Raw genomic sequence first — 23,294 nt, 5'->3', positions numbered from 1 at the left:
CCCTTTAATGGGTCAACATGTTTCACGTCTCAAAGGTCCAAACGGATCCAGTGACGCTTCATCTGGACCAGGTAACTCAATACTTCTCCTTAATTTTACATATGGACCACAATCAGTCTTCAACCGTCAGTCTCAACATCTCCGGTCACTTACAAGAATAAACTGCACGTCAGGCTAGTCATATGTAAAAGTCAACATGTTAAACAACAAACAGAGGGTAAACATCTGTAACCCAATGTATATAATGTCATAAACTTTATGAATGGATGGAAGTGTGACACTCAGTGAACCAACAGAGATGTATTTGCTTACTGTCCCCCATTATGGATCAGGCTCCATAGGAAACCACGGGCCAGGAGACTAGCACAAATACTATAATGATAATAAAAACAATGTATATATGTCTTCTAGTACACAAGTGTAATGACAAGGGATTCCCCAAACTCAATGACAAGGTTGGTCTAAAACCAGAACTAATTAATCTTAAATCACAGTCACTCCGAGATTATCGTTGGGGGCAGCTCTAAGGTATAGCTGCCCAAGCCTTGACTCAAACACATACAAACTTCTGGCCCCTTTCTAACAAACAGTTCATCCAGTATAAAAAGGTTGTGGAGAAGATTCAACCAATTGCCAAGGACTACATAAGTCATTCACCGAAACAGATGTAGAGAGTTGTAAAATGGAAAAAGTATTCTGTCAAAAGCAATAAATTCGAGAAACAACAAAAAGCCCTCAAAAGTGTTAAATCTAATAGGCTTAGTGAAGACCCAGTGGAAGGGGCAACTCCTTAACTACTAAATCTCTGGTAGAAGGCCAGCCCCAAGAGGAGTTAGTGTAATCATGCAGTGAACGCTAATGGGGAGAGCAGAAATACCGACCAATAAAGGAAGTGAATCGACCAAATCCCTGCCGATTGGATGTCTCAAGTCATATTATCAAATCTAATGGGATCGTAAGTCCTTCAACCAACATACGGACCTTCAAAGTAGTGAGTCGGGTAGGCTTAATAAAGCCCCAATAAAGGTGGCGACTCATTTACTCTCATGTACAAAGTTACTCACTTCAAAGCTGCTCGGTCTCCGGTAGAAGACCTACCCGGGGCCGTGTTCCTGCATTAATGCAAAATACGCTTTTGGGGAAAGCAGTTATGCCCATCAACCCAGAAGTGAACCGGCTGGATCAATGCCGATTGGTTGTCGCTAGTCAGCTGATCCGGTGTTATCATAACAGACGGAGGACTCCAGCGAGCGCATGTTCGCTAATAACAATAGACAGAGGACTCACAAAAAGCTCAGAACGTCCTATTCGGAGTGCCGATCGTCAGTGGGTGTAAAGAAAACAGAGCATTATACAGATGGAAGCGAGAAAGATCGCATTGAGACAAAAAGAACTGAATGAGGCAACACCAAAGAGGCCACAAACTGGTGCCAAGCTGCTGGCATGAATAATAAGCCTCTCATAATCATAGTGGTAACAAAGAATTGAAAGTTACATCAAAGAATAAAAAATAAACAGATCTCCGGCAAAGAGCCCCCTTCGTGGGATGCCCGTCCGACATTGCAGCGCAGGTCTGACGAGGGGCAGGCCCGATGATGAAGCATGACATCCATGTGGATGTGTGGGGGCTCTTGCTTCAAACAATAGGACTTCCTTGTGTTCTCTTTTCGACTTTGGAACAATGTATCCTTATTTGTTAGTATTAGAATTGGGAGGCGATACACTGGACCATTAAATCTCCCTGTCCCTCATTTGTATTATAGTCAGTAAATAGGCCTCAACCAGCTGCAGGTCAAGAACCCCGCACTGACCAACCAGTGCCGTTTGTCAAGGGCAACTACCTCAGTGATCAGCATTAGCGAGCTGACGTGTAGCACCCCAAATCCACCCATGACAGCGCCAAGTTTGCACATACCAGCCTTCAGCCTCTCTGCATGTCATCAGTACAATGATAGATTCACTGTTAACATACACTGTAACACTCACAACTCATCAGTGCACAGAACTTTCAACTAATGCAAAATCTGTAACAACTAAAGGTATCACAGTGAATACTGTGTGTGCCTGAGAACACTGTGGGGGTGATTCTGACCCCGGCGGTTCACTACCGCCGGGGCCAGGGTCGGCGGGAGCACCGCCAACAGGCTGGCGGTGCCCCGCAGGGCATTCTGACCGCAGCGGTTTGGCCGCGGTCAGAAAGGGAAAACCGGCGGTCTCCCGCCGGTTTTCCGCTGCCCTGGGAATCCCCCATGGCGGCGCAGCTTGCTGCGCCGCCATGGGGGATTCTGACAGCCCATACCGCCATCCTGTTCCTGGCGGTTCTCCCACCAGGAATAGGATGGCGGTATGGGTTGTCGTGGGGCCCCTGGGGGCCCCACATTGTATTTCAGTGTCTGCATTGCAGACACTGTCGCACCTTCCCACTCCGCCGGCTCAATTCTGAGCCGGCGTCCTCGTGGGAAGGCTCTTTTGCACTGGGCTGGCGGGCGGCCTTTTGGCGGCCGCCTGCCAGCCCAGTGCAAAAGCCAGAATCACCGCAGCAGTCTTATGACCGCGGAGCGGTGTTCTGGAGGGGGGAACTCTGGCGGGCAGCCTCCGCCGCCCGTCAGGGTCAGAATGACCCCCTGTGTCTGTTTATCCAAAGTCCAATTAAAACACTTTACATACTCGTAATATTCCGTGCCCCATTCCTACAGGGAACATTTCCAAAACTAATGCCCTCCACAAGCTCTGAAAATGTGCTTCTCCGCCTGCCGCACCATAACCTGAAGTACTACGCGTGCTGTGGGGGTGCTTCTGCTAGAGGCCGCTGTGAGCTGAAACACAGGACATGCTATGGTGGTGCTGCTGCTAGAGGGCGCTGTGAGCTGAAGCACTGTGCATGGTATGGTGGTGGTGCTGCTAGAGGGCCTGGGAGCACAGCATATGCTATGGTGGTGTTGCTGCTACAGGGTGATGTGAGCTGAATCACAGTGCATGCTATGGTGGTGCTGCTGCTAAGGGTCGGTGTGAGCACAGCTCATGCTATGGTGGTGCAACCACTAGAGGGCGCTGTGAGCACAGTACTTGATATGGTGGTGCTTCTGTTAGAGAACTCTGTGAGCACAGCACATGCCATGGTGGTGCTGCTGCTAGAGGGTACTGTGAGCTGAAGCACAGCGCATGATATAATGGTGCTGCTGCTAAGAGCATTGTAAGTTGAAGCACAGCACATGCTTTGGTGGGGATGCTAGCGGGAGCTGTGAGCACAGGACATGCTATGGTGCTGCTGCTGCTAGAGGGCGTTGTGAGCTGAAGCACAGCGCATGCTATGGCGGTGCTCCTGCTAGAGGGCGTTGTGAGCTGAAGCACAGCACATGCTATGGTGGTGCTGCTGCTAGAGGGCGCTGTGAGCACAGCACATGCTATGGTGGTGCTGCTGCTAGAGGACGCTGTGAGCTGAAGCACAGCGCATGCTACAGTGATGGTGCTGCTAAGAGCCCTGGGAGCTGGAGCACAGCACATACTACGGTGCTGCTGCTGCTAGAGGACGGTGTAAGCTGAAGTACTGTGCATGCTATGGTGGTGGTGCTGCTAGTGAGAACTGTGAGCTGAAGCACAACACATGCTATGGAGTAGCTGCTGCTAGAGGACGCTGTCAGCTGAAGCACAGCACATGCTATGGGGGTACTGCTGCTAGAGGGTGTTGTGAGCACAGCACATGCAATGGTGCTGCTGCTAGAGGGCACTTTGAGCTGAAGTACTGTGCATGCTACGGTGGTGGTGCTGCTAGTGAGAGCTGTTAGCTGAAGCACATCACATGGTTTGGTGGTGGTCCTGCTGCTAAAGGTCGGTGTGAGCACAGCTCATGCTATGGTGGTGATGCTACTAGAGGGCTCTGTGAGCTGAATCACAGCACATGCGATTGTGGTGCTCCTGCTAGAGGTTGCTGTGAGCACATTGTATGCTATGGTGGTGCTGCTGCTAGAGGGTCATGTGAGCTGAAGCACAGCGCATGCTATGGCGGTGCTGCTGCTAGAGGGCGCTGTGAGCTGAAGCACAGCATATGCTATGGTGGTGCTGCTGCTGCTAGAGGCCATTTTGAGCTGAAGCAGCGCTTTCTGTGGTGGTGCTGCTGCTAGCAGGCACATGAGATGAAGCATAGTGTATGCTGTGGTGGTACTGCTGCTAGAGGCCGCTTTGAGCTGAAGCACAGCACATGCTATGAGGGTACTGCTGCTAGAGGGTGCTGTAAGCTGAAGCACTGTACATGCTGTGGTGGTGCTGCTAGCGGGCGCATGAGCTGAAGCACAGGTCATGTATGGTGGTAGTGCTGCTAGAGGGTGCTGTAAGCTGAAGCACTGCGCATGCTGTGGTGGTGCTGCTGGTAGTGGGCACGAGAGCTGAAGCACAGCCCATGCTATGGAGGTGCTGCTGCTAGAGGACGCTGTGAGCTGAAGCATTGTGCATACTGTGGTGGTGCTGCACTAGTGGGCGCGTGAGCTGAAGTACAACACATACTGTGGTGGTGCTGCTGCTAGTGGGCGCGTGAGCTGAGGCACAACACATGCTATGGAGTAGCTGCTGCTAGAGGACACTGTCAGCTGAAGCACAGAACATGCTATGGGGGTACTGCTGCTAGAGGGCGCTGTGAGCACAGCGCATGCAATAGTGCTGCTGCTAGAGGGCACTGTGAGATGAAGCACTGCACATGCTATGGTGGTGCAACTGCTAGAGGGCCCTGTGAGCTGAATCACAGTGCATGCTATGGTGGTGCTGCTGCTAAAGGTCGGTGTGAGCACAGCGCATGCTATGGTGGTGCTGCTGCTAAGGGTCGGTGTGAGCACAGCTCATGCTATGGTGGTGCAGCCACTAGAGGGCGCTGTGAGCACAGTACATGCTATGATGGTGCTTCTGTTAGAGAAATTTGTGAGCACAGCACATGCCATGGTGGTGCCACTGCTAGAGGGCGCTGTGAGCTGAAGCACTGCACATGCTATGGTAGTGCTGCTGCTAGAGGGCGCTGTGAGCTGAAGCACTGCACATGCTATGGTAGTGCTGCTGCTAGAGGACGCTGTGAGCTGAAGCACAGCGCACAATATAGTGGTGCGCTGCTAAGAGCATTGTGAGTTGAAGCACAGCACATGCTATGGTAGTGATGCTAGCAGGCGCTATGATCTAAAACACAGTGGATGCAATGGTGGTGCTGCTGCTAGCGGGCGCTGTGAGCTGAAGCACAGCGCATGCTATAGTGGTGCTGCTGCTAGAGGGCGATGTAAGCTGAAGCACAGCTCATGCTATGGTGTTGCACTCTTCCATGGGCACTGAGGGAGGATAATAGAGACAGATTAAGCACTAAATTACTTTCCAAGAAGAAGCTGGAGGTAGACGTAGCAGTACAAGCTTCTTTCACACACACAGCAGGCACGGAAGTGTGGTCAACTTCAGTGCAAGCTTCACAGGTGCAGTACAACATCAGTGCAAGCGTCACAGGTGCATTAGAACATCAGCTGTGCAAGCTTCGCAGGTGCAATACAACAATATGAGTGCATGTTTCACAGGTGCCATACAATAGCAGCTATGCAAGCTTCCTCCACACAGTGTTCTTCTACAGCAAGGGTGACTGTAGCACAGACTGTTGCTTTCGACATTGGAATAACTTTGCCTTTTTTCCAATTGATGCAATATTCCGACATTTGGGAAAACATTTCTACCAGGGCTATGATTCTGGTGACTGAGATTTGGATTTCAGAAAGTGTTAACAATATATCCTCCACAAATAAGAGCTGTTTCCTCATCCCTGTTGGGGTCTCATATCCTTTTTATACCCCTTCTGTTTGTGGAGTTTTGACAGCCAAAACAAATAGAAGAGGGATAACAGGCATCAATAATGTGTTCCTCGCTTTACTTGAAATATAACGGATAAGAAGCCATCATTAAACATCCAATTCAGTTGTGAAGTCGCATTTTTAATAAATATTATGTAAAAGTAGTTTTAAAAAAGTTACCCCTCTACCTGCCTGAACTGTCAGAAGGCAAATTGGCATAAGCCTGTATCAGCTCCCATCTGTGCACAGCCTTGAATAGTTGTGCAGTAAGTGTGAAATAGCAAACAATAGGCGGACCTCAATGGGCAGAGATGACTCCTCCGAGCTAAGCAGAATATTCAGGGTTGGAGCTGTAGATCTCTTTTTGACAGCATAGTGTCAAATCCTGCTTGACAAGTCTGATGAGTCAGACGCAACATTTAGGATGCACATAAAAGTTAAAGAACAGGATGTTAAGGCAATTCTTGTGGATCCACTACCTGGTTGCTGAAGGAACCTGCTTTTGTCCTACCAGACCTCTGTCTCTGGGTTTGTTGTGGGCACAGTGCCCTTTTCAGACTAGATTTTAGTGTTAGATGTGGAATGAGACTAGGATGACTACAATACACTCCTCACACTCAGCCCCAGCTCTCAGAGCCCTAGCGCAATATGGCTGAAGTCTTTCCACATCTTGAAAATGCCCTGACGTGGCATTTAGCACCTGTTTCTATAGAGCAAGCAGGAACTGCTGCAAAAGTAAGAAGGGTGACCTCTGAGATTACCCTTTTGGGTAGGAAGGGGCCAGTAGTCGCTCCCACTCACTAGCTAGTGTCTGCCATACATGTGGCATTCCCAGGCAGCCTTTTCAGAACAATGTCTGGGCCTGTGGAAGAGCAGAAGAGGACTGGATCTGTTGTCTGTCACCTGAGAGGAGCCCTGAAGGACTAGACCTGCTCCCTCTTGTACTCAGGACAAAGAAGTGGACTCCAAGGATCAATTGGCTGACCTCTTTTGTGGTTACAGGAAGACAATACGCTAAAGTAGGCCTTTTTCCTGGAAGTACCCATCTAACCAGTGGCATGTGGACCAGAACTATACCTTGTTGTTGGTCTGTGCCTTACACCTTGAAAGCCTCTAAGGACCTCCCCTGAGGCCTTGGGGGCCTTAGAAGTCTACTGCTGTGGTTGATTGGGACTTATAAAGCTGAGGGCCTCATTAATTTACACATTGCCCTTGTTAAGCCTGTATGGTCTGTGCCATAGCTACCAGGGAGTTGAGCTCACGTTAATTTAGTGACTTTTAGCGTTCACCCTGAATAATAATTCAATTTCTTAGACATAAAAGTTTAAAATAACCTATGAAACATGATATATATCAAACTTTAACATGTCATAAAACGTAAAAAAATAAGGCACAATTTTAAAAATTAAAAAAATAACAGAAAATATAAACTTTTATAAATATTCTTAAGAAATGTTTAAAGAAAGAAAATTAGCCACCAAAACCCAATATTTACAAAGTAGTATTATTGTACTACTGTAAGTACAATACTACAAATATCTTGGGAAAATACATTTGAGGTGGTTCACATTTATTGTTCTAAATCCAACTTAACAAAAGTTGTGGAAAGAGAATACACTGGGGTGGGGGTGGCTTCAGATTTACTATTCTGACTCGAATCTAACAAACACTAGGGGTGGTACGTACATTATCAGGTGAATTTTACTATTCCAACTCCAGTGTAACCAACACTGTGGAAAGTGCGTTCATTGGGCCTAGTCAGTTTTACTAGTCTAATTCCAGTCTAACAATCGATGGGGAAGCGCATACATTGAGGATTCAGTGTGGAAAGATCGTATTTGCTATGCAAACTTCACTCTTTTCAAACATTAAAGAAAGCGCCTACATTGGGCAGGCTTTATTTACTATTATCACTTCAATCCAACATACCCTGGGGAAAGGGCATATATGTGAAAAGCTGCCTTCAGGACACCCAAATAATTAAAATTTTCCTTAAAAATATTTAACAAATTGAAAAAATATATATTAATTATTAAAAATGTCTTTTACAGTTTAAGAATAATATAAATGAATATAAAATATAATACAATTAATTCACACAATTTTAACATTAACAGTACAGCTCATATTCACAAATAAAACACACAATTATTAATCAATTCCCATAAAAGAATTATTTACAATACATTTTACTTCTTTTTAAAATTTAACAAATATATATATTAATAAAAAATAAAAGAAATTAAATACAATAATCATAGGTACAGAATATCACACAGCTGTTTGAAAAATACTTTTTACTTTAAAATTATGTAAATTGATCATTACCAATAAAATGTAATACATTAATTGCAATTTAAAAGTAATGATATTTAGTACAGTAATCAATTAGTACCAAAAACTAAATATTGTATACAAGAAAATACCCACCTAGTTACCCCACTGAACCCCACAACCTGAGCTTAAAAATTTATAAAAGATGTAATAAAGCAATAAACAAATAAATATTGATTATAATGTAAGACTCAACCATTAAATATGATAAATAACATGTGATGAATCAAATATTCCATCTACCCAAACCCGAAAAAAACCTACAACCCAAAGTAAACATGTAATACATAGCAGCCAATTTAGCAGACATTTAAAAAAACATAAAAAAACAGAAATAACAAATTTATTACAGTAATTAATATGTTACAAATATAGTAACCACCCAGTCTCACAATAAACCTATCAAGCACAAAAAATATGAGTGACAATAATATTTGCTTTAAAAAGTTAATCATATTATAATAACATTCATAATAACATATAAACATGCAACCAAATAAAACGCTATAGTAAAAAAACTATATTCAAGTAAATCATATTATAAACTTCGATAGAATAGTAAAACAGTTGATAAACAATATACTTAACTTCAATATTTTTGTCCACGGTATTTTTGTAGTCACAATATTTTTACCACAATTACTTTAAAAAGGAAGTGAAACTGTTACTGCAAAAAGGTGACCTAAACTCCTCTTGAGGCCCCTGTACTTTTGCAGATTGATGGTAGAAATACCCACCTCTACGGCCTCCCAGAATCTACAATGGAACACCTCAAGAGCATCCTACATGTAGATCCTGAGGAAATATGATGACATCACTCCATCCTTATGGAACTCCATTGGCTCCTTTGGCCAGCCCACACCATCTTAAGAAGCAGCTCCATTATTTACAAAGCCATCATGAACAGCACCCCTGTTTATTTGCAGACAAGCTCACCATCTCTGGTAGGTCTCGATATATTCACAGCAGAGACACTATGAGAGTGCAGACAAAGACATGAAATAAAGAAGACTCATGGCAGCAGGTCTTTTCCATCTATGCACCCAGGCTGGAACCGTCCCCCAAAACTCTCCACCCCATATCTTCTTCCCTGGAACCTAAGGTCTTTCAGCAAAGAACTCCTATTGATAAGCAGAGTAAAGGAGACAGAGTTGAGATCTTTACAGGGTAAAGAGTAAATTGTTGATTAATTGAACACTCAATTCTTTACTGATTTGATAATTTGTTTGATTATAATCGGTCATTTGGTGGCCTTAAAAGAGTAAACTTCAAATCAGCTCAATGATATTGAGAGGAAAACTTTGGATAGAGTCAGGGTTCTTACAGGGTGACGAGTAAATTGTTGATTAATTGAATGGTCAATTCTTTATTGATTTGATAATGTGTTTAACTATAATCAGTTGTTGGGTGGGCTCAACGGAGAGAACTTCAAATCAGCTGAAAGATATCCATAGCATTATATGGGCGTAACAGGAAAAAGCAAAGAAATGTTTTTCATATTATCTAATCCTTGCTTTCATAAATGTCCATTCTGTGGCAGAGGCTCTTCGGGTGTTTGCAGCATTGCTGACATGGTACTTGGGTGTTTGCGGAGTTTCCAGTCTATCATGGGGTCCTAGAGTGTTTGCAGCATTGCTGACATGGTTCTTGGTCCTTGTGTGTTTGCAGAGTTTGCAGTGTGGCAAAGGATCTGTAAGTGTTTGCAGCATTGCTTTGTCTGTACTTGGTGCTTGGCTGTTTGGAGTGTTTCTGGTGTGGTAGAGGGTCTTAGTGTGTTTGCAGCATTGCTTGGTCTGTACTTGGTCCTTGGGTGTTTGCAGAGTTTGCAGTGTGGTAGAGGATCTTTTTGGGGTGTCTGCAGCATTGCTGGCATGGTACTTGGGTGTTTGCAGAGTTTCCGGTGTAACGTGGGGTCTTAGAGTGTTTGCAGCATTGCTGACCTGGTTCTTGGTCCTTGGGAGTTTGCAGAGTTTGCAGTGTGGCAGAGGGTCTGTAAGTGTTTGCAGATTGCTTGGTCTGTACTTGGTCCTTGGGTGTTTGCAGAGTTTGTGGTGTGGTAGAGGGTCTTAGTGTGTTTGCAGCATTGCTTGGTCTGTACTTGGTCCTTGGGTGTTTACAGAGTTTGCGGTGTGGCAGAGGGCCTGTAAGTGTTTGCAGCATTGCTTTGTCTGTACTTGGTGCTTGGCTGTTTGGAGTGTTTCTGGTGTGGTAGAGGGTCTTAGCATGTTTGCAGTATTGGTTGGTCTGTACTTGGTACTTGGGTGTTTGCAGAGTTTCTGGTATGGCATGGGGTTTTGGAGTGTTTGCAGCATTGCTTACATGGTACTTGGTCCTTGGGTGTTTGCAGAGTTTGCAGTGTGGCAGAGGGTCTTAGAGTGTTTGCAGCATTGCTTGGTCTGTACTTGGTACTTGACTGTTTGCAGAGTTTCTGGTATGGCACGGGGTCTTAGAGTGTTTGCAGCATTGCTGACATGGTTCTTGGTTCTTGGTGTTTGCAGAGTTTTTTGTTTTGTAACATCTTTTTATTATTTTGAAGAGAACAATAAAGGGAACCATTGCCAGGTATATGCATTTGTTGACAGGAGTTATATGAGAATATACAGGACTGTCATCACAATGGTAAATAGTAATTTCAATGCATTTGCGTCAAAGCCCAAATAATGTTCATGAAAATAGGTTACATATTCCATTGGTAAAGCTTATACGACAGGATCACTTGTATCACTGGAATAACAGGTACATTTCACATGATTCTTGGGGTGCTGGGGATCAGGAGGAAAAGAGTATCGGGTACATCAACATGATACGGTACATTGTTAGTGATGACACACGGGTCAGGCATCACCGTGACGGATCTAGGTCTCAGCTAGGGTGTAGGAAGAAAATCGGGTGATAACCACAGACATCTTGCAGCCAAATGAGTGTGAAAAACTGGGTAATGGGAAGATTCCCTCATGGTAGTCGGTCGACATTTTTGCCTTCTGTGTTGCGGGTATAGCTGTCCCAATCTCGCACTCCCACTCTGAGTAATCCGCTGGACCGTAGCAAGCGCAATGTGTCGGTTTCAGCTCAGGTCCATAGCAGGAGTGTACGCAACAATCGTTTCATGTCCGGTGTTGAGGATGCCTTCCAGGTCATAGCTATCTGCTTTTAGAGAGGACAAAAGCCAGGTCTATGAATCAGTGTAGCTGGCGGTCCCCCTTAGCTCTGGGGCGAAGGCCCAGAACACAAGATTCTGGGATAGCTAATAACTTGTGTCCCGCAAGCTCCACCGTGGTATTCATGATCTCCAGTCAAGTCACTTGTAGCGGGGGCACTCCCATACCATGTGGTAAAAATCAGAGTCTGGTAGCTGACACCGGGGGCATTTTGGTTCTGTGCTGGGAAAGATATGTTTCATCCGGTGAGGAGATAGAGAAGTGTGGTGTGTATAATGAAATTGTGTGTATTGAAATCGTGAGTTTCTGGAGACTTCATTTGCTTGTCGCAATGCTCTCGTCCACGATTTGGCCATAAGCTGTTGAGGGAGTACATTGTTTCACCTAGTCTTTTCCACAGTCATGTCGCCCATCGCGTAGGTGAGCAACGTAGAGTATAATGTGGAAATGCAATTTATTATGTTCCCGCATGTGAGAAGCGTGGACAAGACAGGTGATGGAGTTGGTTCAGCCTCACCCGCTCCCCCAGGTGGTTTGCACAAGTTCTTTGGTGGCATGATGAGATAGAAAGTGACCAGCACATATTCTGTACTCGTCTCTGAAGTCCTGAAAGGACATAAAAACCCTGTTGTTAAAGAGGTCTTCCAGTTGAACAATCCCAGCCTTTTGCCAGGCCGATACGTTGTGGCCAAAGGGTATCAGGTGGGCCCACAGGAATTGCTCCAATGGAATCAATGGTGAGTACGGGCATAATTGTTCACATCACATACATAACGGTGCCAGCATGCACGTGCCATGGCCATCTGATGTGATTAGTTTGGCAGGTAGCAGCCACGATCTGTAAGCCAGGTATAAATGCCAATAGAGCCCAGGGTGTCTCGGACCGCTGCCTGTTCGGGACTGGTGGTCTTGTCCAGCCAGCGCATCAGCCATTGGAGATTTGCTGCAGCGTAGTACAATTCAAAATTCGGGGCCCCCAGTCCCACCTCCAGTAGTGGCCAATTCACCACAGCCAGTGACACCCAGTGTCTGCCGGTCCCCCATATTTGGTGTTTGCAGAGTTTCCGGCACGCCAACAGGTCTTAGAGTGTTTGCAGCATTGCTGACACAATGCTTGGGTGTTGCAAAGTTACTGGCAGTGCTCTAGATGTTTGAGAGTTTGTAGACTTTCTGACCTAGTAGTAGATGTCTGCAGCACTACCATTAGGATGCTCTCCTCATGATGTCTGTCTAGGTGTTGAATTTACATTTGTTTTGTTGGTGTTTCATGCTATGCTGACCTGGCCCTATGTAAGGCTGCTGATTTGGAGCACCTTGTTTTCAACTTTGCTGATCTTTTGTTGAGGATTTACTACAATGCTGGAGGTTTGAATGTGTCCCTTATCCCTGATGTGGTGGTGGGTCTTTGAATTTTGACTGCTTTGCTAACCAGGTGCTTGGTGTCTAATGTTTAATGTTTTGCTGCCTTTCCACTATATGATTCAAGAGTTGCTGACTGTTATATGTCTTTTCTCCTATGTAAAAGAATTCGGAGAGCTTTAGATTTGTTTTACATCAGATTTATTTTGAACTGATGGTGTTGTCGACAATAACTTCGGATTCATTTTCTTTGATGATCCTGATAGCTTCAGCATGGCCCTGCTCTGCTTGGTACAGTCTGACCATGACCAGCCAAGGGTGTCTTCTTCTGGTGGCCCTATCTCTCCTAGCATTTCCCTGTCTTCAGACTTAGCCCTTGAGAGCCCTCAGGCTGTCAGCATGAAGGTTGGGAGGTCAGGGTTGATGGAGAAAGGAGTTTTGGAGAGGGTGGCTTCCTCCTCTTAGTTTCCTAGAAGGGTTTCCACACACTCATTCAATGCAAGGCACTGGGATCCATCCCAGAGATGATTTGAGCCCAAACATTTGACTCCTCAGTCTGGGAGGCTGATGAAGGGGCTGGATTTCCTTCAGGATGGGTTTGCTCTAGAATCTGTTTCTACCCTTAAAATCCTGTGGGCAGCCATTAAGGCCTCTAGAATGTTTACATATACATTACTTAGAGACATCTCACATGAAACATTCCCAACTCTAACCCCATACAAGTAACAGTCATTCCTGATCCTTCTAAATGTTACCCCTTTTCTTGCTATCAAACACTTATCCATAAATCCTCTTCATATAGTGACTTATTAATCTTTTATGCTTTTTCAAACATTACAAGCTTGGTTTTATCTGATGACTATGCTACTATGTATTTCATTTGGGTACACGTCTTGACAATTGTATTCTTTTGTATCAATCCATGTTTTACATAGTTTTTTCTTTTCTGTATGGTTCTTCCTTATTAAAAATGCCAATAAAATATTTAGAACCAAAAAATGGCCTTTAGGCTGTTTTGGGGTAATCTTCAGGTTAAAGCTGGGTTCCCTAATCTGAGCAGTTTGACTGACTTATCCTTGGAATTTCTCTTTGCTCCGTGATGTCTTAAAGCGTTTTCCTTTTGAACCTCTTGAGAAGGGGGAGGTAAGGTTGCTTACCCTAAAAGCTCTTCCTGATATCGATTACTTCAGGGAGAAGACTGGGGGAGTTGGGTTCCTTATACGTGAGGCATCCCTTCATTTGGGTGTTTGAGGTCTTGGTGTTTCTTGTACTGGCACATCTTTTGTGCCCAAAGTAAATTCAGTCATCCGCAGGGAGCCAGAGGCCATTCTCCCAGTGTTTCTAGTCCTACTTTTCCTGAGGGGGTGGTTTTGTAATCTTTAGATGTTAACCGTGCAATTCTTATTTGCCTGGATAGAGTCTCACAGTAGGAGGGTTTGTTCCTTAAAAGTGTTGGCATGTAAGGAGGTAGGGATGCCTTGTCCAGCTGGGGTGGAAGGTAGATTCACCAGAACCATGTCTACTTCCTTTGCTGAGTCACAAGGGGTGTCATTGACTAAACAAAATTTATAGGGCTGCATCATGGATAACACCCTCAACTTTTGTTGTTACAGAGTAATGATGGAAATTGACCTGGAGGAGATTTTGCGGTCAAAGGGCTATCTTCTATAAGGCACTAGATTCCAAATAAATAGAACTGAGTTGTGCATTAAAATTTAATTTTTCAGGTCTATATTATTGGTTTCTACATCACAATGTGTAATTAGGCGTGGTGAAAGCGTACAAGGATGTAATGTTCCAATTACTTACCAATTATTGCATTACTCTGTGTATGTTTTCACCAGTGCTTAATTTGAGCCAGTGGTTTCCGGTGATCGGCACCAGCACTTAAGTGTCAACACAGGCACTTGTGGCAATCTGCCACATGGTGGCACTGTTTGTCTAATTTAGAGATAAGCACAGTCATCGCTGCTTATTATTCAATACACATACAAGAATGAACTAATACCTGCAGCCCAGGCCATTGTGAAGCTTTGGTGCCTGGAGTAGTTTAAATTTTCTAAGTTGTAGGTGTATGATGGTTAGTAGTTGTGTTGATATTGTCACTGGCAGAGTTGGTAGGGGCAATGGGTGGTGCAAGTTGCAGCGGTCTCGTGACGGGGGCCCTGGGGCTTATTTATTTACAAATTAAACACTGGTTTTCACCCTGAGTAATCAATCCTCCACTCCTGCCCTCTTATGACAAGTACAACTGTGGTATGAGAGGGCTTGAGTCAACTAAAAGAGAGTGTGATAGGACTGGGGGGGCCATCAGTACTTTTAGATTTTGGAGGGTGCGTCTGTGAGGCATGGCGGCTTCAATATAGAATTGATCATAGCGAAAAGGTACTCAGACTAATGCAATTACTAGTAAGAAATCCTTCACTGTACCCTGAAATCTTGAAGACACATTTATCATCCGAATCAGGCCTGGGTTAGACCAAAATATTTGTAAGAATGAAGTTAATGACCTGAGGTATTTGTAGGGCGAAATTATGGATCCGATAAAAACAGGGCACAAGTTTCCTACATGTTGGATGTGTGCATTGGTTCTGAGCCAGCACATGTCCTGATATGTTTATGGGTTTCCACCATTTCTGACCTGTCCATGGATGTTTCGGTGTTTATATTGCTGCTAATCTGGTGTTGGGGGCTTCACTTTTTGAAGCATTGATACATAGGGCTGAGTATTCGTAATGTTTCTGACTGATGGCTTTGCATTTCCAGTTTTGCACACCTGACACTGTGATTGCAGTGTTGCTGACCTGGTGGTCGATGTTTTAGTTTTGCATTGTTGCTAACCTGGCATTTGGTATTTAGGTGTTTGACGCATTGCTGACTTGTTGTTTGCAGTGTTTCAGATCTTATGCTTGGGTGTTTGCAGTGTTGCAGACCTGGTAGTCTGTGTTTTGGTTTAGCATTTTTGCTAATCTGCCATTGGGTATTTTGGAGTTTGCAGCATTGCTGACATGCCCCTGGATGTTTGCAGTGTTTCAGATCTAACACTTGGGTGTTTGCAGTGTTGCTGACCTGGTGGTCAGTGTTTTGGTTGTGCATTGTTGCTAACCTGACATTGGGTATTTTGGTGTTTGAGGCATTGCTGAGTTGCCGCTGGGTGTTTGCAGTGTTTTAGTTTTGACGCTTGGGTGTTTGCAGTGTTACTGACCTACTGGTTGTGTTCTAGTTTTGCGTTGTTGCTAACCTGGCATTGGGTATTTTGGTGTTTGCAGCATTGCTGACTTGCCGCTGGGTGTTTGCAGTGTTTCAGAACTGACGCTTGGGTGTTTGTAGTGTTGTTGACCTGGTGGTGGATGTTTTAGTTTTGCATTGTTGCTAACCTGGCATTGGGTATTTTGGTGTTTGCAGCTTAGCTGACGTGCCACTGGGTGTTTGCAGTGTTTTAGATCTGTTGCTTGGGTGTTTGCAGTGTTGCTGACCTGGTCGCTGGTTTTGCATTGATGCCAACCTGGCATTGGGTATTTTGGTGTTTGCAGAATTGCTGACTTGCCACTGGGTGTTTTCAGTGTTTCAGAACTGATGTTCGGGTGTTTGCAGTGTTAATGACCTGGTGGTCGTGTTTTAGTTTTGCACTGTTGCTAACCTAGCATTGGGAATTTTTATGTTTGCAGCATTGCTGACTTGTTGCTGGGTGTTTGCAGTGTTTCAGATCTGAAGCTTGGGTGTTTGCTGTGTTGCTGACCTGGTGGTCGGTGTTTTTGTTTTGCATTGATGCCAACCTGGCATTGGGTATTTTGGTGTTTGCAGCATTGCTGACTTGCCGTGTGGTGTTTGCAGTGTTTAAAAACTGACGCTTGGGTGTTTGCAGCGTTGCTGACCTGGTGGTCCGTGTTTTGGTTTTGCATTGTTACTAACCTGGCATTGAGTATTTTGGTGTTGGCAGCATTGCTGACTTACCTCTGTGCGTTGGCAGTGTTTTAAATGTGAATCTTGGAAGATTGCAGCGTGGCTGACCTGGTGGTTGGTGTCTTGTGTGCTTGATTGATGGTTGATGCGTTACTGAGTTCATGCTATGTTTGTGCGATCTTTCAGACTAGATGCATGCATGCTTGTAGTGTTGATGACCGGGCAATGGGTGTTTTGGTGTTTGCATTTTTGAGGTTCTGAGAGCGGATGCTTTGGTGTTTGCGGCGTCGTTGGCTTGATGCTGGGTGTTAGCAGTTTTTCAGCCATGATGATTAGGTGTTGCCAGTGTTACTGACCTGGGCCTATGCTCCTGCTGTCTTGCTGATCTGATCCTGCATTATTCACCTCCTCTCTGACGTCACCCTTCTTTTTGAACCCTCAGCAGAAGTCTCCGTCGGAAACATTCATGGGCCGGGAGAAGCGCTCCAACTCCCAGTCGTACATCGGACGCCCCATCCAGCTGGACAAGATTCTGCTGTCCAAGGTGAAAGTGCCACACACCTTCGTCATCCACTCTTACACGCGGCCCACGGTGTGCCAGTACTGCAAGAAGCTGCTGAAGGGGCTCTTCCGGCAGGGGCTGCAGTGCAAGGGTGAGTGTGTACTCACAGGGGCTGCACTGTAAGGGTGAGTGTCTTTCCACAGGGGCCACAGTGTAAGGGTAAGTGTGTACTCACAGGAGCTGCAGTGCATGGGTGAGTGTGTACTCACAGGTGAGGCAGTGCAAGGGTGAGTGGGTACTTACAGGGACTGCAGTAGGGGGTGAGTGCGCTCCCTTAGAAGCTGCGGTAGGGGGCGAGTGTCCCCCACAGTACCTGCAGTGTAAAGACGAGTGTGGTCCTACAGGGGCTGCAGTGGGAGGGTCAATGTGATGTCCCCAGGGGCACAATGCAATATTTATGCCCTATAACAGTGGTTCCCAACCTGTGGTCTGGCGAACCCTGGGGGTCTATGAAGCCTCACCAGGGGATACGCGACTGCTTGGAAAATTAACTAATCCTAACAGATTAGGTCCCCAGCTTTAAGTAATGACTCAGTGGGGGGTCCCCGGATTCCGATATTGATTCTGTAGGGGTCCCCGGGTTCCTGTAACAATAAAGTGGCGGTCCACAAAGGTCAAAAGGTTGGGAACCATTGCCCTAAAATATTGATGTTCCCTCAATCTTTCAGCAGGTTTTGCTAGAACTCTCTCTTTGAGAGGCCCTTTTTATCATTTGTGGGGATGGTTATCTAACATTTCAACCTAGCAAAGACTCCACCAATTCCTCTCCTACAACAAACCAGGTTTTATTTTCTGCTGCTAACCACATAGCACATTGTCTAGCATCAAAGGTTTCCTAATTACAAAGAATCTTTGTTGGGGGAATATCCAACCACAATCCTTTATTTCTAACAATACCTTTCAGTCTTCTTCAAATCCCAAATATTTTACAAAAATAGAATTCTGATATAAAGATTGTTTTAGATATGAATTATGACACCAATATTTCCAAAATTATAGCTGATTTCTGCTAAGGCAGTTTAAGCTCTACAAGTGTCAACCGGTTTGGAACTTTTTTTAAGTAGTTATACGCGAGGCCAAACTATTATTTATTATTTCAGGGGACAGAAAAACTAAATCTGAATCAGAGCAATTAAGAACAGTAGTTATAAATTTAGAAGTAGAACATGCATAAGCAATTCAAAATAATCTATCAGCTGAAACACAGCAGAACATTTATGATAAACTCATTATAATAATTATAATTAAGATTAAAGAAGAATTTGGAATAAAATGGCACAAAATTTCGTTGAAAGCTGTATTAAAAGATTTAACAATCATGAAACTATGAGGAGAATTCTGGCCCTTTAAATTAAAAACCAGCTTGCTAGCAACACTATTGATCACAAATGTACACCATCAAGAAATGTGCAATGAAAATTATATTGTTGCTGTTTTCAGGGATTATTATATAAACCTTTAATATGATGATGTAGCATCTGACAGAGATCAGGTGTTATCTTATTTAGCCAATCACAATCTTCCTAAACTAACTGAGACTCAATAAAAGATGCTGGAAACTACCTTTACCATAAAGGAAGTAGAAAGAGTTAACATCACTTTCTAATGGAAAGATTCTTGGTCCAGATTCTATTCTGATTATTATAAAAACCTATTCCAGCATCTTGGCACCTTGTTGCTGATGATATTTAATTGTTACGAACCAGGGACTCTCAGGTCACCTTATTGGAAAGAAGCTAACATTACTGTATTTTTGAAGAAAGACAAAGAACCCAAACTTTGTGGCTAATATATGCCAATCTCTCTTTTGAGATGTATATTTCTACTAAACTACTGCCTGATTGAATTTCACCTTAGGTTGAAGGATGAATTGATCCCATGCAACATGGATGTGTTCCATCCTGAGACAAGACCAAACATTCAAATTTGGCTACAAAAATTCTTGATATTGCTAGGGTTATGGAAAAGCCAACTATGATGATAATGCTTGATGGCTGGAGGACCTTGATAGGGTCTCCTGGTGCTTTTTAAGGCAGGTTTTGCACCATTTTAGTTTTGATACATCTTTTATTCACTGATTCAAATTTCCATATGAACGATTGACACCTCAGGTGAGCTGTATGGGTATCATGTCAGCTAGATTCTCAATTTATAGGGGAACATATCAGGGATGTCCTCTAGCCACCTTTTCACCATGAATCTACAACCTTACATGAAACATATATAGCTTTGTACAGATATACAGGTATTCCATCCTTGAGAGTTATGAAAGCCGGCATTAGGTTAGGTGTTTACGCTGGAGATATTTCCCTTCTTACTAATGACCTGGCTGCAGCTCTTCCCGACATTGAATATGGAGAACCATCGGGAGACCTTTTTACTCAAACTAAGAGTCAAATCCTCAATAATGAGAAACATTTGAACCCAGGCCCCCGTCGTGTTACATAACCTGCTTATTTAGGTGCAAAGCTGTCCTACCAAATTCAGTAGATGTTTAAGCGTAGTTATGAATCCTTACTGGCTACTGCTGTAGTTTGAAAAAAATGGAATACACTCCCGCTATGGATCATCAAATGTCACCAAATGATGATACAGCATAAGTTCTTATTTTTATTTGGAGCTCCACCTCTGATTATATCCTCTGCTGATGTTAAGAAGATTGATTCAGACCTTTCTCGCTTTGTTTGGCAGTATATAAAACCTCACTGGGCAATCTGATACCCCCAAGGTTTTCTTTCTAAAAAATGGACGGGCTTGCCCCTGTTCTACGTTTTATGACTTAAGCTTTCCTGTCTAGATGTTCAGAATAATTCAGCTTTATTAGGAATTGGAGCCTGCTCTTTAAGATAACCCATCATCCTCCAATGGCTTTTCGAATCCTTTATATTTCAAGCGGACACAATTAAATTCTCTAGCAAGCTATATTAGTTTAAGGACTTCGATCGCATAATATCTTGAGATACCAAAAGCTAACAATTAACTCTCTCCCTGACATAATCCTTTATTTCCAAATTTTTCTCAATTTGCTTTTCTTTCTTTGTGGTCTAGCTCCACACTTCAACACATTGGTCAGCTTTTTGATGGGTTAAATATTCATTTTTTAATCCTCTTGCTGCTCAATATTCAATTCCAATCAGGGGAGTTTTTTAAATACTAACAAGCATCTTTTTTATTTTGCAAGCAATTTCGAGCTGCGTTTAAACATTGGAAACGTTCCCATGCATATATCTTTTTGGTACAAAGACTAATAAAAGGCTTATTAGTCGAACATATGATTTTGTAGAGACAATGCCAAATAATACGCTCCACCTGGCAAAAAGATGGTTGGATAAAGTGGGAGAGGTTGTCACAGAGTATGACATTCTTATGTTGGGACCTAAGGTGCTCAGCATTTCATGCTTCAAGGCTCAGCATTACAAGATGATACAGGAAATCTCTTACACACCAAAAGGCTTTATTCTTGGGGCATTGTGCAGGCCTCTCAATGCTTGGGAGTCTGGCCCTGAGAATATTCATGTTTTTATTTATGTACAAAAATTGGGGTCTATTGAACTCATGCTTTCCAGGAATTGAGCAGCCTAATTTCCCACTTCAAAGTTCAACTAATTCAATTCTATTTAGGTCCTCTCCACACTTACCAATAAATTATGAAATAATTATATTTGTAGCAATAATCTCATCTAGGATCTGTATTGCGAAATCCTACCTTGATAGCAACTCACCTGGAGTGCATGAGCGGTGGTTTCAATTCCTAAATATCTGCAGTTTAGAGAAAATGTAGAGATAGCTATGATAAAAAAACAAAAAAACAATCAAAATCATTTCTTTAAGATTTGGGATCCCGCTACTGTACAGATAAAAACTTTTATGTTATAACCTACTCCAGAATAATTTAAGTTCTTATGTTATGAATTTACTAGTTGAATTGTTTTCCTGGGCAATTTACTTTGTATATAACTTTTAAAAATTGCAGGAATGAATTGTGTTTTTGCTGCAATGACTTGTAAATAGGTATTACAATATTATTACCATTTATCTTCTTCGTCAAAAAAATAAAAACAGAAACAAGGCCTAATGGGGCTCATGGTTCTCCTCCCTTAGCTTCTTCTCCCTCTTGGGTTGTTGCTTGCTCAAAGTATACGTTAGAGGTGATATTGGACTCTTGATTCAGACGTGGCCTATTGCAGTGTATGCTGGGTTGGGAGAGGTATGGTGCCTCAGTGTCTTCATGGGGACCAGGTTCTTTTGTACAGGGTCATAAGCTGGTGTCAGCTTTTCATAAGAAATTCTGTCTCAGTCCTGGGCCACCCTATGTACCCAGGTAGCCATTTTCGAGGAGGGGAGCCTGTTTGACCCCGGACTCAGGATAAAACAAGTGTTAAGCCTCACTAATTCAAGGTACACTCCACATACTGTCCACTCAATCGCACGTTGAGCTTCCCTCTACAATGAGCACATCACAAACCTGGAGATTATGGAGATCATGTCTATGGTGGTTGGCTCAAAGAGACCTATGAAAAGATTTCTGGGTTAGGTTGCTACACTTCCAGATTGTGGTCAACAGAGTCTGCACAAAAAAGTAGTTTGCTTAGTATATGCTTACCTGGCAATGCTTCGTAAGTTACTCCGAACTTCTTGCGAGGTCATCACTCGGCTTTGCATACTTTCACCTTTGTTGTTTTTCTCACCTTTCTAGCTCCCTTGTGTGTAGGCTTCCAGTTAGTTAGATGCATTTCTGTGTTGCTTCTTTCTTGGTGTTTTCCCGCTACACTCTTGAGCTGCAGTACCTCAAGCCTCTGGGGCTTTCTCGGTTCCATGCCTGTTTCTCAGCAGGTTTTGGAACTCGATGCAACATACTGCCACCCTGGAGACCAGTGATGAATTACCCCATAATTACCTACTAAAGATCCATATGCACTGCTTTGTTTCCCAAACCCTCATACTTTTGTTTCTATTTGTCAGTGGTTTTCCTAGTACCTGTATCCTGCCATCTACTTACCAGATGATGCAGAGCTCTGCACCGAATAAGGACATGGGCTGCTGTGTCTCCCCTCTCCTTACCTCTCTCCTCTTTTCACCAAGCTTCAGCATCAGAGGGTTGCCATTTCACTGTTGACGTGGTACAGCATGACAGGCGCTATCGACAAGTCCATCCTATAAATTCAAAAGTTTGATAAATTTACAGTAGTCACAGCCATTCAATAGATCATCTGTCCACTATCTGAAGAGCAGGTGTAATCATTCACTCTGTTTATGTCCATTAGGTGTTTCTGTCTGAAATCAAATGATTCATTTTGATTGTACCATATGTTCTTTCTTGAAAAGTTTGATGCCATACGTTAAAAGGTTTATATTTCAAGGGCTGCAGAACTCCTGATTCTGAAGACTGGGTGTGAGAAAGTAGCCTCTTTCTAGCCTTGTTACCCCCACTTTTGGCCTGTTTGTGAGTGTATGTCAGGGTGTTTTCACTGTCTCACTGGGATCCTGCTAGCCAGGGCCCAGTGCTCATAGTGAAAACCCCATGTTTTCAGTATGTTTGTTATGTGTCACTGGGACCCTGCTAGTCAGGACCCCAGTGCTCATAAGTTTGTGGCCTATATGTATGTGTTCCCTGTGTGGTGCCTAACTGTCTCACTGAGGCTCTGCTAACCAGAACCTCAGTGGTTATGCTCTCTTATTTCTTTCCAAATTGTCACTAACAGGCTAGTGACCATTTTTACCAATTTACATTGGCTTACTGGAACACCCTTATAATTCCCTAGTATATGGTACTGAGGTACCCAGGGTATTGGGGTTCCAGGAGATCCCTATGGGCTGCAGCATTTCTTTTGCCACCCATAGGGAGCTCTGACAATTCTTACACAGGCCTGCCACTGCAGCCTGAGTGAAATAACGTCCACGTTATTTCACAGCCATTTTACACTGCACTTAAGTAACTTATAAGTCACCTATATGTCTAACCTTTACCTGGTAAAGGTTAGGTGCAAAGTTACTTAGTGTGAGGGCACCCTGGCACTAGCCAAGGTGCCCCCACATTGTTCAGAGCCAATTCCCTGAACTTTGTGAGTGCGGGGACACCATTACACGCGTGCACTACATATAGGTCACTACCTATATGTAGCTTCACAATGGTAACTCCGAATATGGCCATGTAACATGTCTAAGATCATG

At 43.8% G+C, this 23,294-nt stretch overlaps 1 protein-coding gene across 2 annotated transcripts in view; it reads left to right on the top strand.

Moving 5' to 3' along the window:
• The window catches only part of PRKD1 (protein kinase D1), a 720,579-nt gene that overhangs the window by 540,290 nt on the left and 156,995 nt on the right, over nt 1-23,294 (top strand). Inside the window, exon 5 of one of the 2 annotated variants that reach the window (XM_069209053.1) lies at nt 17,007-17,214. In XM_069209053.1, the coding sequence (XP_069065154.1) occupies nt 17,007-17,214 (208 nt within the window). Of the gene's footprint in view, nt 1-17,003; nt 17,215-23,294 lie in introns of both variants that reach the window. The other variant, XM_069209052.1, reaches the window with a different exon arrangement.

The sequence above is a fragment of the Pleurodeles waltl genome, chromosome 9, assembly GCF_031143425.1.
Source record: "Pleurodeles waltl isolate 20211129_DDA chromosome 9, aPleWal1.hap1.20221129, whole genome shotgun sequence".
Classification (NCBI taxonomy): domain Eukaryota; kingdom Metazoa; phylum Chordata; class Amphibia; order Caudata; family Salamandridae; genus Pleurodeles; species Pleurodeles waltl.
The sequence above is the reverse complement of the archived record's forward strand: the minus strand, read 5'-3'. Positions and strand labels throughout refer to the sequence as shown.